The following is a 15,551-nucleotide window of genomic DNA, read 5'->3' as shown; positions in this document are numbered from 1 at the left end:
CCCATTCCAAAGCCTGAGGTGCCCAGCCGTGGCTCAGTGAGTAGCACTCTTGCCTCTGAGTCTGAAGGTTGTGGTTTCATGTCCCACTCCAGAGACTTGAGCCCATACTCCCAGTGCCAGTACTGAGGGAGTGCTGCACTGTCGGAAGTGCTGTCTTTTGGATGAGACGTTAAACCAAAGCTCTGTCTGCTCTCTCAAGTGGACATAATAGATCCCATGCACTATTTCGAAGAAGAGTTCTCTCCGGTGTCCTGGGCCAATATTTATCCCTCAATCAACATCATTAAAACAGATTATCTGGTCATTATCACATTGCTGTTTGTGGGAGCTTGCTATTTGCAAACTGGCTGCCGCGTTTCCTACATTACAACAGTGACTACACTTCAAAAGTACTTCATTGGCTGTAAAGGGCTTTGGGACGTCCTGAAGTCATGAAAGGCACTGTAGAAATGCAAATTTTTCTTTATCTTTTTTCTTTCAAGGCCCTTCCCAGGGCTAAAGAATAAAATGGCCTTTAGCTCTGAAGGGGGATATTCTGCCACCTAAACAAGGTAATCAATCCTCTCAAAGCTCAATTATCTTTCCCTGCTAAAGTTTTGGGGCCTTTCAAAAAGCTTCAGTAGAATTCATGTCAGCTTCTAGCTGGTGAGAGATCTACTGGGTGGAATTCCTGGAGTAGCCAGGGAACTGCCCAGACATCCTTCTTTCACACGGGCAGGAGGCAAGTGGAAGATCTGCCCATGCCTCCTTGCCAGAAATTAGCTGCATAGGGAAAAAAGGGGCGGATTCGTGGCAGGACTGGATTCTGTCCCAAATTTCAGCCAGTGGCAACCGATTTGCCCAGTCTTCACCTTTGACCCAGGCTGGAATTCTGACCTCATAGTCTCGACAATGTATCAATTGTAAGTTCACACACTGTAGCTTAAGTGAAATGAGCACAAATCATTCTAAGCCAAATTTACGTTATTTATTTATCCAGTAAAACGCAGCAATTGTCAGTGAGCAAACAATTATGGGGCTCTATATCAGCTGAGGAAAAAATAGTCAATAATCATTGAAGTAAATTGCATAATTTATAGAAGTGTTAAACTGCGACATCGTAATGATTCCTGTTTAGGAGAATGTGCACAAAAGCTATTTCAGTAATACATTATATCTGCAATACGCTCCTCCACAGAGCTTTGTCGTTAAGTAATTCTGCTTCAGTACTGTAACTTAAATGTTCTGCAGTAATTTGATACTTACAGAGGCAGATGATATGAAAAAGCTAGACTGAGCAATAAAAAAAATCAACCAACAGATAAATAAGGAAAGAGACAGACAACAAATAATCCTAGTTTATTCCAGAATCCCAATTTTAAACATGAAACCGGGCCTCCACAACCTTACTCCTAATAAATCTGATGATTAATGGATTATATCACAAAAGTTGCATGAAATAATGGCAATCTGAGCCCACAAGTAACAGACATTTGCAGAACATCCATAGATACATGTAGCTTTCTTAACATTATAAGATGATATGAAAACACTATGAACATATTGTGATTAAATGTTTGAATACTTGGGTAGGCATGGCCTTACTATGTCTGTTTTTTTTCTCTAATAGGATGCTTATATGTGCTTAAAAGAGCCGTGCTTGTTTTTTCAGTTCATTTCTTTTCCACAATGCAAGTCGATCAAACTCTCCAAGTGTCATTCCAAACACGCGGTAGAAATCTTCTGGAGATAAGTGACGCTGCAAAGAAACAAATGAAGCCTATAAATGTGTGTGCAATTGTAGTAAAGTCTGCACATTGTTTTTATGCTGAAATCAGCTTCTGTATAAACTGAGGATTACAATTAGAACCTTCCTAGCATACTGAATGGTGCATTTACCAACTAAAACATTTAGAGGAGTGTAGTTTTATCAGTGCTGTCCTAATATATACTACATGCCTTATTAAATACTGGGAAGGAGTGCACACTCTGTGGTGTGTGTTGTGATAACTTATATAATCAACATATTGGAAAGTAGGGAGGTGCCTCAGATATTTAATCTGATGAAAAATTCAGCACGTCGCTTTCATACCAATGGATTTTTGGTTGTTGTTGCTTGGTTCTGAACTTTGTCATTATGCAAGTACTGTACTTTGAAACAACAGGCCTACTGAGGTATCACAGAGTCACAGTTTCACATTACACACCTCTAATCTTGTTCTGTCAACATCTTTTGGCAACTTATTCCGACCTCTGGTGGTTACCATTAGCAGCTGAAATGGATAAATCTAGAAAGGAAACAAAACTCAACTAATTGTGGTTAACAAATCACTTCAAATGTATTTGGTTTAGAATGGGAAGAACTTGAACTCCAGATAATGGTGAAAAGGTTTGTTAATGGGTACAATTATTAAAACAAGTTTCCTTGTATGCTTTATGTGCACTTTAATGTGAGGTCAGTACTGTTTCCAGAAGGGAGTTTCTACAATTGTGACAACAAAATGGTGGCGGATTAATTAAAAACTACTGTGGTTTTATAACAACCTGTTTTGAACAATTTTCACAGTGCATTTATCATTTTTTTATTTCTTAAATGCTTTAGTTGACTCAACAACAATAACCTGCATTTATACAGTGCCTTTACATCCCCATGGAGCTTCACAATCAGACAAAAACTGACACTGTGCCAAAGAAGGAGACATTAGGATAGGTGACCAAACACTTGGTCAAAGAGGTAGATTTTAAGCAGCGTCTTAAGGAGGAGAGAGAGAGGTGGAGAGGCAAAGAGGTTTGGGGAGGAATTCCCTAGCTTAGGGTCTAGACGGCTGAAGCCACAGCCAACAATGGGTGGGGGGGGGGGGGGGCGCAAAGGAAGTGGGGGATGCACAAGAGGCCAGAACTGAAGGAACGCAGACTTTTCAGATGGCTATAGGGTTGGAGGAGGTTACAGAGATAGGGAGATCAATCAGATCATCAGCAGTTTAGCTATGACTAAAATTATTGTTCTAAAAATAATGTAAGTGAAGAAAATAAATTGAAATTTGGAGAAAATAAAAGAAATACTACACAACATAATGTGCTCAATAAAACTACTATTGAAAACAGTAATTATTTCTAGCAATTGATTGCCAAGAAAGGGTTCTTAAGCTCTAAGCAGCTTCCTTCATGCAGGCAAATAGTTATTCAGAAATGTGGTAGCCAAGAATAATCCGTCACCATGATAGGTCAATTAAAATGTCAGGGAGCCCTGGCACAAAAGCCTCTGATCTTTTCTGGCTGTGAACTCTAGCGCCATCAATGCTTGCCTTACCACACAATGGACTGCTCCTGTGGAAATTCTTGGTTATCCTGTCAGTTCAGTCACTAATCTTTTTATATCAACTTGCTCATTAATTACTGGAAGGAAGAAATAACTATACAAATTTGGCAATAGCTGTGACTGCTTTGTTAGTTCAGCCATAACTAACAGCATTTCAAACAGCTGTCTTAAAAAGGTATAACAAAGTTAAGTTTAATTGTATAACCTTTACAAGAATAACTTAAAAGCAAAGGTAGCAGCCTCAACCGTGAGAACAGTACACAATTAATTCTGATTAGATCATTTCAAAGGGTATATGAGAGAATTATATTTGCTAAGGAGTCCCAAGGAATTGGTTCTGAAACAGATCCCAAAAGCCAAGATGGGCTGCTCATCCCAGTTTATATGACCTGATGCCCCTAATCCTCAGGAAGACCTGTTGGAAGCAGGTGACCTATAGTTCCCATTGCATCAAGTGAGGGAATCCTGCTCTCTGATTTTACTTTTAAATAAAGCCCCACAGCTGCCAAAACAATGAAGGTCTATATTTACAAATGCAGTCAATGGCAAGAAAACCTTCAGCTTCGAACATAAACGTGCCTAAAGTGAGAGATGTGTTATTTCAACAGACTGTGCTACAATGATGTTTAAGCGGGAGGCGTGTTTAGCAGGAGCTATGTTGTACCAGAGTGTGGTGTATCAATGTTTTAGCCAGAGATATTTGTTTCAGAGAATGTCATGTGTCATTTTAGTGAGAGGCTTGTTACAGTGTTGTAGCAATAGAAGTGGAACATTTCTCCATTATTTGCAGATTGTTTATAAAATGGTAAACATAGTGGCCTAGAAATTCAGTTGCGTTTGCGCCCACTTTTTGGCTATAGAGTGGGTTTGCGCCGTAAGTTTTTAACGCCCGAAATTGAGTTCGTCCCTAACATCGGCGTTAGCCGTTAGCGCTGTGCCGGCACCGATGACGTCATCGGTGTGCACAGCGCCCCGGTTCCAATGATAAACCGTCCCGATGGCCAAATTGAGTTGCGGCCGCCTCGCCCATCGCGGCCGCAAACAGCGTTTGCAAAACGGTGCGTTGCAGCTCCGAAAGGCCGGCGCATAAAGGTGGAGCGGCGGCCGGCCGCTTTTCCGGCGGCCGCCTGCCCGCAGCTCCCTCCCCGGACTCCTGCACCACCCCCCCGCGGCATTGGTGTGTGACTCCCGCGAGCCCGGCACTTCTCCGTGGTGCCGGGCTCATTTGCCGGGGGATTCCATCGGCGATCTCACGGCTGCAGGCAGCTCCTCCTTAAGAGAAGGAGGAGGCCTGCAGTACCCCAGCCTGCCGCACCGCATCGGTTGCCGCAGCGGCAGCTGGGCGCCGGAAACTGACAGTCTTCGCCCCAAACGAGGCGTCCAAACCCTGCAATAGCGCCCGCCGCCGTCTTGGGGCGGCGCTACTGAATTTCAGGTGGGCGCTAGGGGAATCCGGGCGTGCGCTAAATTTCGGGCGCTAAAGACCTGGCGCGGCGGAACCGAATTTTTAGCCCAGTGACTGTTTTTGGGGTGAATAAATCTATTGATGTTATTTAAAATCTTGCGTCTGTGTGAAGTATGATGTATTGTAGAGTCCCTTGTGTACAGATAACCATAGCTGTCATAAAGACAGCGGGGTTTGATTGACAGCTGGTTGACGGCTGACGTCATATCCGGGGTGGGATCTGACGCCATCTTGGCCATGCTTGAGGTAATGCACTAGAGACACAGAGTCAGGACTGGATAAATGGCACTCCACTACAACTGCTTGGGAGACTCATAATTACGTTATTAAGATAACATTACATGGTACCAGGATTTATAGAACTCACGATAAGGACATACTACAACAATGGAAGGAATAAAACCTCCAGCTAGCCTGCAACTAGAAGGAAATGTGGATGAAAATTGGCGTGTCTTCAAGCAACGCTTTCTTCTCTACCTCACAGCGATTGACGCTTCGACTAGCTCTGGAACACATAAAGTAGCTTTGTTGCTAACAGTGGCTGGCTCGCAGGCAATCGAGCTGTTTAATACATTTACGTTTGCAGCCAAAGATGATAAAAATGATCTGGACAAGGTGATAGAATGGTTCGACGAATACTGCACTCCAAAAAATAATTAATTGTATGAGAGATTCGTGTTTCGCTCCTGCGTGCAAAAGCAAGGAGAATCCTTTGATGTTTTTTTGACGGACTTGAAAATAAAAGCACAAACATGCAACTTTAGGGACCTGAAAGAATCGATGATACGCGATCAAGTCATTTTTGGAATAGTCAACAAGAAGGTGAGGGAGAGAATGCTTAGAGACAATGACCTAAATTTAGATGCAGCAGTGAAAATATGTCATGCTAGTGAACTCTCAGCCATGCACATGAAAACTTTCGAAGGGAGCAGCACAGCAGCGGGTGGGTGCGCCCTGGGGCTGAAAAACCTGCCGGTGGATGTGGTACACAAAAGGGACACAAGAGGGCCCATGGAGTTCAAGATGATGACGCCTTACGAATGCAGATGGTGCGGTAATAAACACGTAGCCAGACAGTGTCCTGCTTATGGGAAGAACTGTGCAAAATGTAAAGGCAGGAATCACTTTGCCAAGATGTATTTTTGGGAAGAGAAAACTGAAGGTAAAAAGACAGAGCATGCTATTGAGACTGAAGAGACAGGAGCAGAGACTTTGTTTGTTGGAATGGTGCAAAATGAATCAAAACAGGGCAGAAATGCTAATGAAGTGCACTCTGTAGGACCAAAGACTGAAGTTTGGATAGCTCCCTTGCTGGTAAATGGCACCATTGTTCCCTTTAAGCTAGATACAGGTGCTAAGGCAAACCTCATAAGTTGGAGTGATGCATGGAATCTCAAAGTGCGACCTAAAATACTGAAGACAGTTTCTTTGAAGGCATACAATGGACAAAGCATTGAAACAAAAGGAACATGTAGGCTGAATGTTAAGGTAAAAAATCACATTCACCCTTTGACCTTTGTTATAGTGCCTGAAGGACATGAGTCACTGTTGGGGGATAAGGCCTGTGTGGATTTGGGCTTGGTAAAATGAGTCTATACTATCAATGAACTAAACTGTGTGCAGAGTGCCCCCCAAGATAGTACAAATCTGACTCATGAGACTATAGCACACAAATATGCAGATGTATTTCAGGGTTTCGGAGCACTGCCCTTTACATACTCCATCAAACTGAGAGAGGATGCACAACCTGTGATTCACCCACCCAGGAGAGTTCCAGTGACTCTCCGTGAAAAACTGAGGAAAGAGCTAGACCGCATGGAGGGACTAGCTGTCATAAAGAAGACTGAGGAACCGACTGGGTAAATTCCATGGTCTGCGTCAATACAAAGAAAACTGATAAATTGCGTGTCTGCATGGATCCCAAGGACCTTAACGCCAATATCAAAAGAGAGCACTACCAAATTCCAAAGAGAGAGGAAATAGTCAGCGAAATGACAGAAGCGAAAGTCTTCTCCAAGATGGACGCCTCGCATGGTTTCTGGCAGTTGAAACTTGATGAAGAAAGTGCTAAGCTGTGCACTTTTAACACCCCGTTTGGTTGACACTCCTACCAGCATCTGCCCTTTGGTATTAGCTCCGCCCCAGAAATCTTTCACAGGGCAATGGAGCAAATCATCGAGGGCCTGGAGGGAGTGCGGGTGTATGTGGATGATCTGGTAGTATGGGGCTCCACTCAGGGGGAGCACGACACCAGACTGGAGAAAACACTTCAGAGAATACGGCAGTATGGACTCAAACTAAATAAAGACAAATGTCAGTTCAGTGTCAATGAAATCACATTCCTCGGAGACAAGATCTCTACAGAGGGGATTCAGCCAGACAAGTCAAACGTAAAGGCTATACATGACATGTAGAAACCAAAGGACAAGAAAGGGGTTCAGCGGGCCCTTGGCATGGTTAACTACCTAGGAAAATTCATTCCAAATCTAGCAGTGAAAACTGTTCATCTGAGAAAACTGCTGCACCAAGAGACAGAGTTCCAATGGGGACATGAACATGAGAGAGAATGGAAGGGGCTGCTACACATTCTAGCAAATGAACCCCTACTGAAGTTCTTCTGCCCTAAAAAGAGGACAAAAGTGTCCACAGATGCCTCTAAGAATGGATTAGGTGCTGTCCTTCTACAGGAGGATGAAGGAGAATGGCGACCAGTGGCGTATGCATCACGCTCCATGACGGCTACAGAGTGCCAGTACGCGCAAATCAAGAAGGAGTGCCTTGGCTTGGCATTTGGGGGTGAAAAATTTCATACCTATATCTATGGTCTTCCCAAGGTTATCCTAGAAACGGACCATAAGCCACTGCTAGGGGTCGCAAAGAAGAATCTGTGTGACATGTCACCACGGATACAACGCCTAATGATGAGACTTCAACGTTACGATTTTGAGCTAACATATGTGCCAGGGACACAAATGTTCATTGCAGACACACTATCCAGGGCTGCGCCTTACGCCACACAAAACAGTGAATCAGAAGAGGATGTGGCTCTTCATGTGGATATGGTCTATGCAGCATTGCCCGCCACACAGGAACAACTATCAGTGATAGTCACAGAGACATCAAAGGACCCAGTCCTGAGTAAAGTAATGAGAAATCTTCAAGAGGGCTGGAAGAAAGGGTCATGTAAACAATATTATCACATTCAGTCTGAGCTCTCTGTGGTCAATGGACTACTGCTTAATTGTGACAGGATAGGAGTGCCCACCTCTATGCGATGAGAAATGCTCAACAGGATACATGAAGGGCACCTGGGTGCAGAAAAGTCAAAAAGGAGAGCACGTGAGGCACTCTACTGGCCAAGCATGAACTCTGATATTGACCAGTTGATCAGCGAGTGTGCTACATGTCAGGAGTATCACTACAAGCAAACAAAAGAGCCCCTCATTACCACAGAGCTCCCATCACAACCTTGGGAAAAGGTCAGAACTTATATATTTCACTATGAAGGAAAAGACTATTTGTTAGTTATTGATTATTATTCCAATTATCCGGAGATGGCTCTCTTGTCCAGTACCACATCAAGAGCTGTGATAACTCACCTGAAGTCAATCTTTGCCAGGCAGGGCATCCTCTAACCCTGGTCTCTAATAATGGCCCTCCCTATGCCAGTCATGAGTTTCAGTCATTTGCTTCAGAGTATGAGTTTAATCATGTAACTTCCAGTCTGCTCTATCCTCAGGCTAATGGAAAAGCGGAGAAGGGGGTACAGATTGTGAAAAGACTATTAAAGAAAGCAGCACACAGCAACACTGACCCATATCTGGCCCTGATGTCGTACAGGGCAGGCCCGCTAGCAAGTGGCAAGTCTCCAGCTGAGCTCTTACTGGGTCGGAAAATCCGTACACGACTTCCCAGTTATATCACACCTGACCACAGAGATGAGAGGTGGGCAGACAAGGCTCGGAAACTACAACAGAAACAAAAAACACTTCATGACCGCACAGCCACTACACTAGTGCCTCTACAGGAGAAAGATATAGTTCGCATTGAAGGGCCTAAGTCATGGCCAAAAAGAGCCACTGTTCTACAACAGGTCGCCCCCAGGTCATACAGTGTCATGACAGAGAACGGCAATGTGTTTCGCAGAAACAGGAGGCACCTACTGAAAACCATTCAGCCTCAGGAGGACAGAGAGGATGACGAGATGAGGGAAATGCCACAAAGAGATGAGATGCGGGAAATGCCACAAAGTGACAAAGGACACAGTAGTGATAATGTGACAAGGGACCTGTGTGGTACAGACATGAACTTAAGGGATACAACTGGGATGGTTCAGCAAACACCTGTTCAGCCACGCAGGTCACAGCGCACCAGAAAGCCTGTAGTTAAACTTGACCTGTAGACAGGGATTGATAAGACTGTAAACAGTTAATGGGCTCCTGGGTGTGAGTAAGGTTTATACCTACCTGCAATTAGTTCAACGGTGTAGTTACACTGACTGTTTCTATATGATGTTAACAAGTGTTCTATGTGTTATGTTATGTTATGTTGTTACTGTGTTATGTCTTCATTGAAGGGTGAAGATGTACGGATAACCGTAGCTGTCGTAAAGACAGTGGGGTTTGATTGACAGCTGGTTGATGGCTGACATCATATCCGGGGGCGGGATCCGACGCCATCTTGGCCATGCTTGAGGTACTGTACTAGAGACACAGAGTCAGGACTGGATAAATGGCACTCCGCTACAACTGCTTGGGAGACTCGTAATTACGTTATTAAGATAACATTACACCTTGGAAGCAGAACATTTTCTGATGATATACAGAGTACTGAGTTAGCAGCAACAAGTAGAGACAAGAATCCAATCTATATAAATCTGTTAACAACATCATCATCATCATGGGAGATAAACGAGTGTATTTAAAATATCTGAAAGTCTGCACATTATCTTTAATGATTTTTGGATGTGCTTGGCTTACATTTTAATGGATTTAATTTTACTTTAACAATCTACATGGCTGCCACACAATGCTATCAGCATTGCCCTGTCTGAATGATAATGGCTCGGATTATGTGGTAAGAATAATGGTGAGGCTATCAGTGCTCACCGTTATTAAGGAGCAAATCGGAAGTTGCTGTCCGAGTTGCCCTGCTCCTCCACAAGCTCGGTATTCACATACATCCAATGGTGTGAAGTTGGGGTACTTACCCACTAGATAACCATTAAACATGCCAGAAAAGTTAGGGCTTGTCCATTCAAATGTAAGTGATTAATTAACGGCATGGTAAGTCTTAATTACTGCCAAACAACCTCTCTGGCACTGAAAATTTACTTTTACAAGCGTGGAGTCTCATTCCTTCAGATTTAAATTATTGTTGGAGATTTTAAAAAATACTTCTTTTTTACTTTTTCTTTCTGTCTCTTTTATCTCTCTCTCTTAATCCCATCTTTAGTTCCCTCTCTTTATTTTGCTTTCTGTACATGATTTTACATTAAATATTCAAACTTGCACTTCCTGCGTATCTCAGTAAGGTTTCTTCAATCTGATTGCTTGAGGAGACGCACCATTGCTTGTCCTGTTCGCATAGGTCCCACATCCCTTGTAGAGGGCACTTCGCTGTTTTTGCTCTCTAATTACCGCAAATCACAGTGTAATGCCCACAGAAAGTCTGTGGGTAAGTGTAAGTGCAATGAACAGTGATCGCCTTGTTTGCCTCTGACCGCAAAATCCGGGACATTATGCCTTAATATTTCTCAAACATGTCTAATGAATCAGGGCATCATACAATATCAACACTATCTTGAAATTCTTGTAAATGCAGCATATCTACAATTACAACATATGCGTCACAATTAGCTCATACCCTTGCAGGTTATACACTGATGCTGAATTTACTAATTTTCAAATTCCTGGTAGAATCATACCTCATTCACTGCTCAATTTTACTAAAGGACACAGCATGCTCGACTAACTTAACTGAATTGTTTGAGGAAATCGCAGATTATGTTAAAATGAAGGACTGCAATTAATTTATAAATATGGCTTTTCAGAAGGTATTTGATAGGTGCTAAATAAGAAACATAGAAGTTAGGAGCAGGAGTAGGCCATTCGGCCCCTCGAGCCTGCTCTGCCATTCAATGAGATCATGGCTGATCATCCAAGTTCAGTACCCTGTCCCTGCCTTCTCCCCATATCCCTTGATCCCTTTAGCCTTAAGAAATATATCCAACTCCTTCTTGAATATATTTAATGAATTGGCCTCCACTACCTTCTGTGGTAGAGAATTCCACAGGTTCACCACTCTCTGGGTGAAGAAATTCCTCCTCATCTCTGTCCTAAATGGCTTACTCCTTATCCTTAGACTGTGACCCCTGGTTCTGGACTCCCCGACCATCGGGAACATCCTTCCTGCATCTAGTCTGTCCAGTCCTGTTAGAATTTTATAAGTTTCAATGAGACCCCCTCTCATTCTTCTAAACTCCAGCGAGTATAAGCCCAATCACCCAACCTGTCCAAATCATACTGGAGTTTCTCAGCATCCTCCTCACAGCACACATGCCCACCCAGCTTTGTGTCGTCTGCAAACTTGGAGATATTACATCTAGTTCCCTCGTCTAGATATTTTATATATATTGTGAATAGCTGGGGTCCTAGGACCGATCCCTGCGGTACCCCACTAGTCACTGCCTGCCACTTGGAAAAAGAGCTGTTTATTCCAACTCTTTGCTTCCTGTCTGCCAACCAGTTCTTTATCCAAGTCAGTACCTTGCCCCCAATCCCATGTGCCTTAACTTTACACGCTAATCTCTTATGCGGGACTTTATCGAAAGCCTTCTGAAAGTCCAAATACTCCACATCCACTGGTTCTCCCTTATCTATTCTACCAGTTACATCCTCAAAAAATTCCAGTAGATTAGTCAAGCACAATTTACCTTTTGTAAATCCATGTTGACTTTGTCCGACCCTGTCACTGTTTTTCAAGTGCTCTGCTATTACATCTTTTATAATGGACTCTAGCATTTTCCCCACTACCGATGTCAGGCTTACTGGTCTATAATTCCCCGTTTTCTCTCTACCACCTTTTTTGAATAGTGGGGTAACATTAGCTACCCTCCAATCCATGGGAACTGTTCCAGAGTCTATCGAATTTTGGAAGATGACCAGCAATGCATCTACTATTTCTAGGGCCACTTCTTTAAGTACCGTAGGATGTAGATTATCAGGCCCTGGGGATTTATCGGCCTTCAATCCCGTCAATTTCCCTAACACCATTGTGGCTTGTTATGACACTTAGTATTAAAAGGATTGTACTGTGGACAGAGAGGTGGCTAAGAGACGCAAAGCAAAAATAAGGGTAAATAGATGTTTTTCAGATCGGCAGGAAGTAGGTAGTGGTGTTCCCTAGGGATCTGTAAGGAGAATGGAAGAAATTGCAAGAGAACATAGAAAGGTTTGGCGAGTGGGCAGACAGGTGGCAGGTGCAACTTAAGGTAGAGAAAACAAACAGTGAAAGGAAGAACACCTTAGATGGTAAGATTCTTAACAGATTGTTGGAACAGAAAGATCTAGTGGCGCAAATATATGAATCTTTAAAGGTGGGAGTTCAGGAAGAAAAGGCCATAATAAAAGGAAATGGGATTCTGGGTTTTATATATAGGAACATTGGGGGAAAAATTCAGTATCGCCCCGTTTGGGGCGCCATTATCGGCCGTGCGCAAAGTTTAGCGCCTGGCGTTAATTATCGCCTCCAACAGCAAACTTGGCTTTTATCGCCCCTGGAGGTGATTGGAGTGCTAAATCAGGCGCTTCACACCTGTCTTAAGGTGCAAAGGCCGAGGAGCGAGGTGCTACCTCAGAGCGCTGGAGAGCAAGGAAGGGCAAATCAAAATTAATCTGCAAAGTGCTGCTCAGTACTCAAAACTCCTTCACACGGTGTTGAATCTCTCCAGAAGTCTCTCTCTCTCTCTCTCTCTCTCTGACTGCGTGGTGCAAAAATGTCACCGACAAAAAAGGCAGGAAGCGGTTGCCTTTAAATAGTGCTCCCCCAGTCCCTTTCTGACAGCAAAACGCTCCCCTCAACCTGTCGTTGCTAGTGGCAGGCAGTAAGGCAGGGGGTGCCACTCATCTGGTCTGGGGTGCTAATGGGATGTTGCGCACTTGACTGACATCACGATCTGCCGGCGCAGGAGATTGTGGCAGTAGTGTTTAGCGTCGCTGCAAAATGTCTAGTTAATTTCGCGAGCGGCGCAAACATCGCCGCACCCGGGCGCTAGTTGCTTTGCACCTCAATTGGCGCCCTCTTAGGCACTAACGGGAGGCGCAAACAACTGAATTTTTCCCCCATTGAGTATAAAAGCAAGAGAGTGATGTTGAGTACAAGATATTGATTAGGCCACTGCTGGAGTACTGCATGCACTTCTGTGCACCTCATTATAGGAAGGATATTAGAGCCATGGAGAGGGAACAGCAAAGATTCACTGGAATGATACCAGGAAGGAGAGGTTATAGTCATGAAGAAAGGCTAGAAAAATTGGGGCTTTTTTTATTGGAACAGAGAAGGCTAAGGGGGAATCTAATGAAGCTTTTCAAAATTATGAAAGGTACTGAGAGGATAAACAGTAAAAGATTCCACTGGCTGGCGAACTGGTAACAAGACAATTGTTACAGGAAGAACGAAGAGGTAAATGAGATGAATATTTTCATACAGAGGATTATAAGTACATGGAAAGCTTTAGCATATGCAACTATGCAACTATTGAGGCACTATATTTAAAATGGAATTGGATAAGTAATTGAAAAGAAACAATATTAAAGGATTTAGGGAAAGGACAGAGAAATGAGATTACAGTGGACAGCTCCAGTTCAATAGGTTGACTAAAGTGGACTGGGAAAACAGATTAAAGTGTAAGATGGTACAAGAGCAGTGGTCTACATTCAAGGAGATATTTCGCATCTTTCAAGATAAATATATTCCACTGAGGAAAAAGGGGAGTAAAAGAAAAGACAGCCATCCGTGGCTTAGTAAAGTAATAAAGGATAGTATTCAACTGAAAACAAGGGCATATAAATTAGCCAAATCTAGTGGGAGGATAGAAGATTGGGAAGCATTTAAAAGCCAGCAAACAATAACTAAAAGATTAATTAAGAAAGGGAAGATAGATTATGAAAGTAAACCAGCAAAAAATATAAAAACAGATAGCAAGAGTTTCTACAGCTATATAAAAAGAAAAAGGGTGGCTAAAGTGAACGTTGGCCCCTTAGAGGATGGGACCGGGAAACTAATGGTGGGGAACATGGAGATGGCAAAGACACTGAACAAATATTTTGTATCAGTCTTTACAGTAGAGGACACTAAAAATATCCCAACACTGGACAAACAGGGGGCAATTGGGGGGGAGGAGCTAAACACGATTAAAATCACTAAAGAGATGGTACTCAGTAAAATAATGGGACTTAAGGCGGATAAATCCCCCGGACCTGATGGCCTACATCCTAGGGTCTTGAGAGAAGTGGCGGTAGGGATTGTGGATGCATTGGTGATCATTTTCCAGAACTCCCTGGACTCAGGAAAGGTCCCGGCAGATTGGAAAACTGCTAATGTAACACCCTTATTTAAGAAGGGAAGTAGACAAAAAGCTGGAAACTATAGACCAGTTAGCCTAACATCTGTGGTTGGCAAAATGTTGGAGTCCATTATTAAGGAAACAGTATCAGAGCATTTGGATAAACATAATTTAATAGGACAGAGTCAGCATGGTTTTACGAAGGGGAAGTCATGTTTGACAAATTTGCTCGAATTCTTTGAGGATGTAACATACAGGGTGGATAAAGGGGAACCAGTGGATGTAGTGTATTTGGACTTCCAAAAGGGATTTGACAAGGTTCCACACAAAAGATTACTGATCAAGATAAAAAAAATCACGGGATTGGGGGTAATATACTGGCATGATTGAAAGATTGGCTAACTAACAGAAAACAAAGAGTTGGGATAAATGGTTCGTTCTCGGGCTGGCAGTCAGTAACTAGTGGTGTCCCACAGGGATCAGTGCTGGGACCCCAACTCTTTACAATCTATATTAACGATTTGGAGGAAGGGACCGAGTGCAACATATCCAAGTTTGCCGACGATACAAAGATGGGAGGGAAAGCAGTGAGTGAGGAGGACATAAAAAACCTGCAAAAGGACACAGACAGGCTAAGTGAGTGGGCAGAGATTTGGCAGATGCAATATAATTTTGGAAAGTGTGAGGTTATGCACTTTGGCAGAAAAAATCAAAGAGCAAGTTATTATCTAAATGGAGAGAAACTGCAAAGTGCTACAGTACAAAGGGATCTGGGGGTCCTGGTACATGAAACACAAAAAGTTAGTGTGTAGGTGCAGCAGGTGGTCAGGAAGGCCAATAGAATCTTGGCTTTTATTGCAAGGGGGATGGAGTATAGAGTCATAGGGCTAGAAATTCAGTATCGCCACTTTTGGGGCGGTAAAGTCGGGCGGCCGCTGAAGTTTGCGCCCGGCGCAAAGTCGAGGCCACTTCGCCGATATTCAGTTGCATCGCCCTAAGAGGTTGCTGCAGCGCTAAAACTGGCGATGCATGACTATCTTTAGGCGCAAAGCCGGCGGTGCTGAGCGATACCGCCGAGGCCGGGCGCAGCGCAGGTGCGGTCATTTGTTGATTGACGGCAGACACGCTGGCGCCGGCCATCTCTTAAAGGGGGAAGGGTCGAGTTGTTTGGCTGCCATGCCCTGGACACTGCAGCCCTCCAGCTAGGCCTGAGCACTGCTGCT

General features: G+C 43.5%; 1 protein-coding gene across 1 annotated transcript in view; it reads right to left on the bottom strand.

The window, feature by feature from the left end:
* Positions 1 to 945: 945 nt before the first annotated feature.
* ablim3 (actin binding LIM protein family, member 3) overlaps positions 946 to 15,551 on the bottom strand; it is a 497,979-nt gene continuing 483,373 nt past the window's right edge. Inside the window, exons 22-23 of the mRNA XM_085995354.1 lie at positions 2,187 to 2,267; positions 946 to 1,738 (exon numbers count right to left, since the gene is read on the bottom strand). Of these exons, the coding sequence (XP_085851480.1) occupies positions 1,625 to 1,738; positions 2,187 to 2,267 (195 nt within the window). The 3' untranslated portion in view covers positions 946 to 1,624. The remainder of the gene's footprint in view (positions 1,739 to 2,186; positions 2,268 to 15,551) is intronic.

This window comes from Somniosus microcephalus, chromosome 8, assembly GCF_052327205.1.
Source record: "Somniosus microcephalus isolate GS21.2 chromosome 8, FLI_Smic_1.0, whole genome shotgun sequence".
Lineage (NCBI taxonomy): Eukaryota > Metazoa > Chordata > Chondrichthyes > Squaliformes > Somniosidae > Somniosus > Somniosus microcephalus.
Note: the sequence above shows the minus strand (reverse complement) of the source record. Positions and strands in the feature narration are given on the sequence as shown.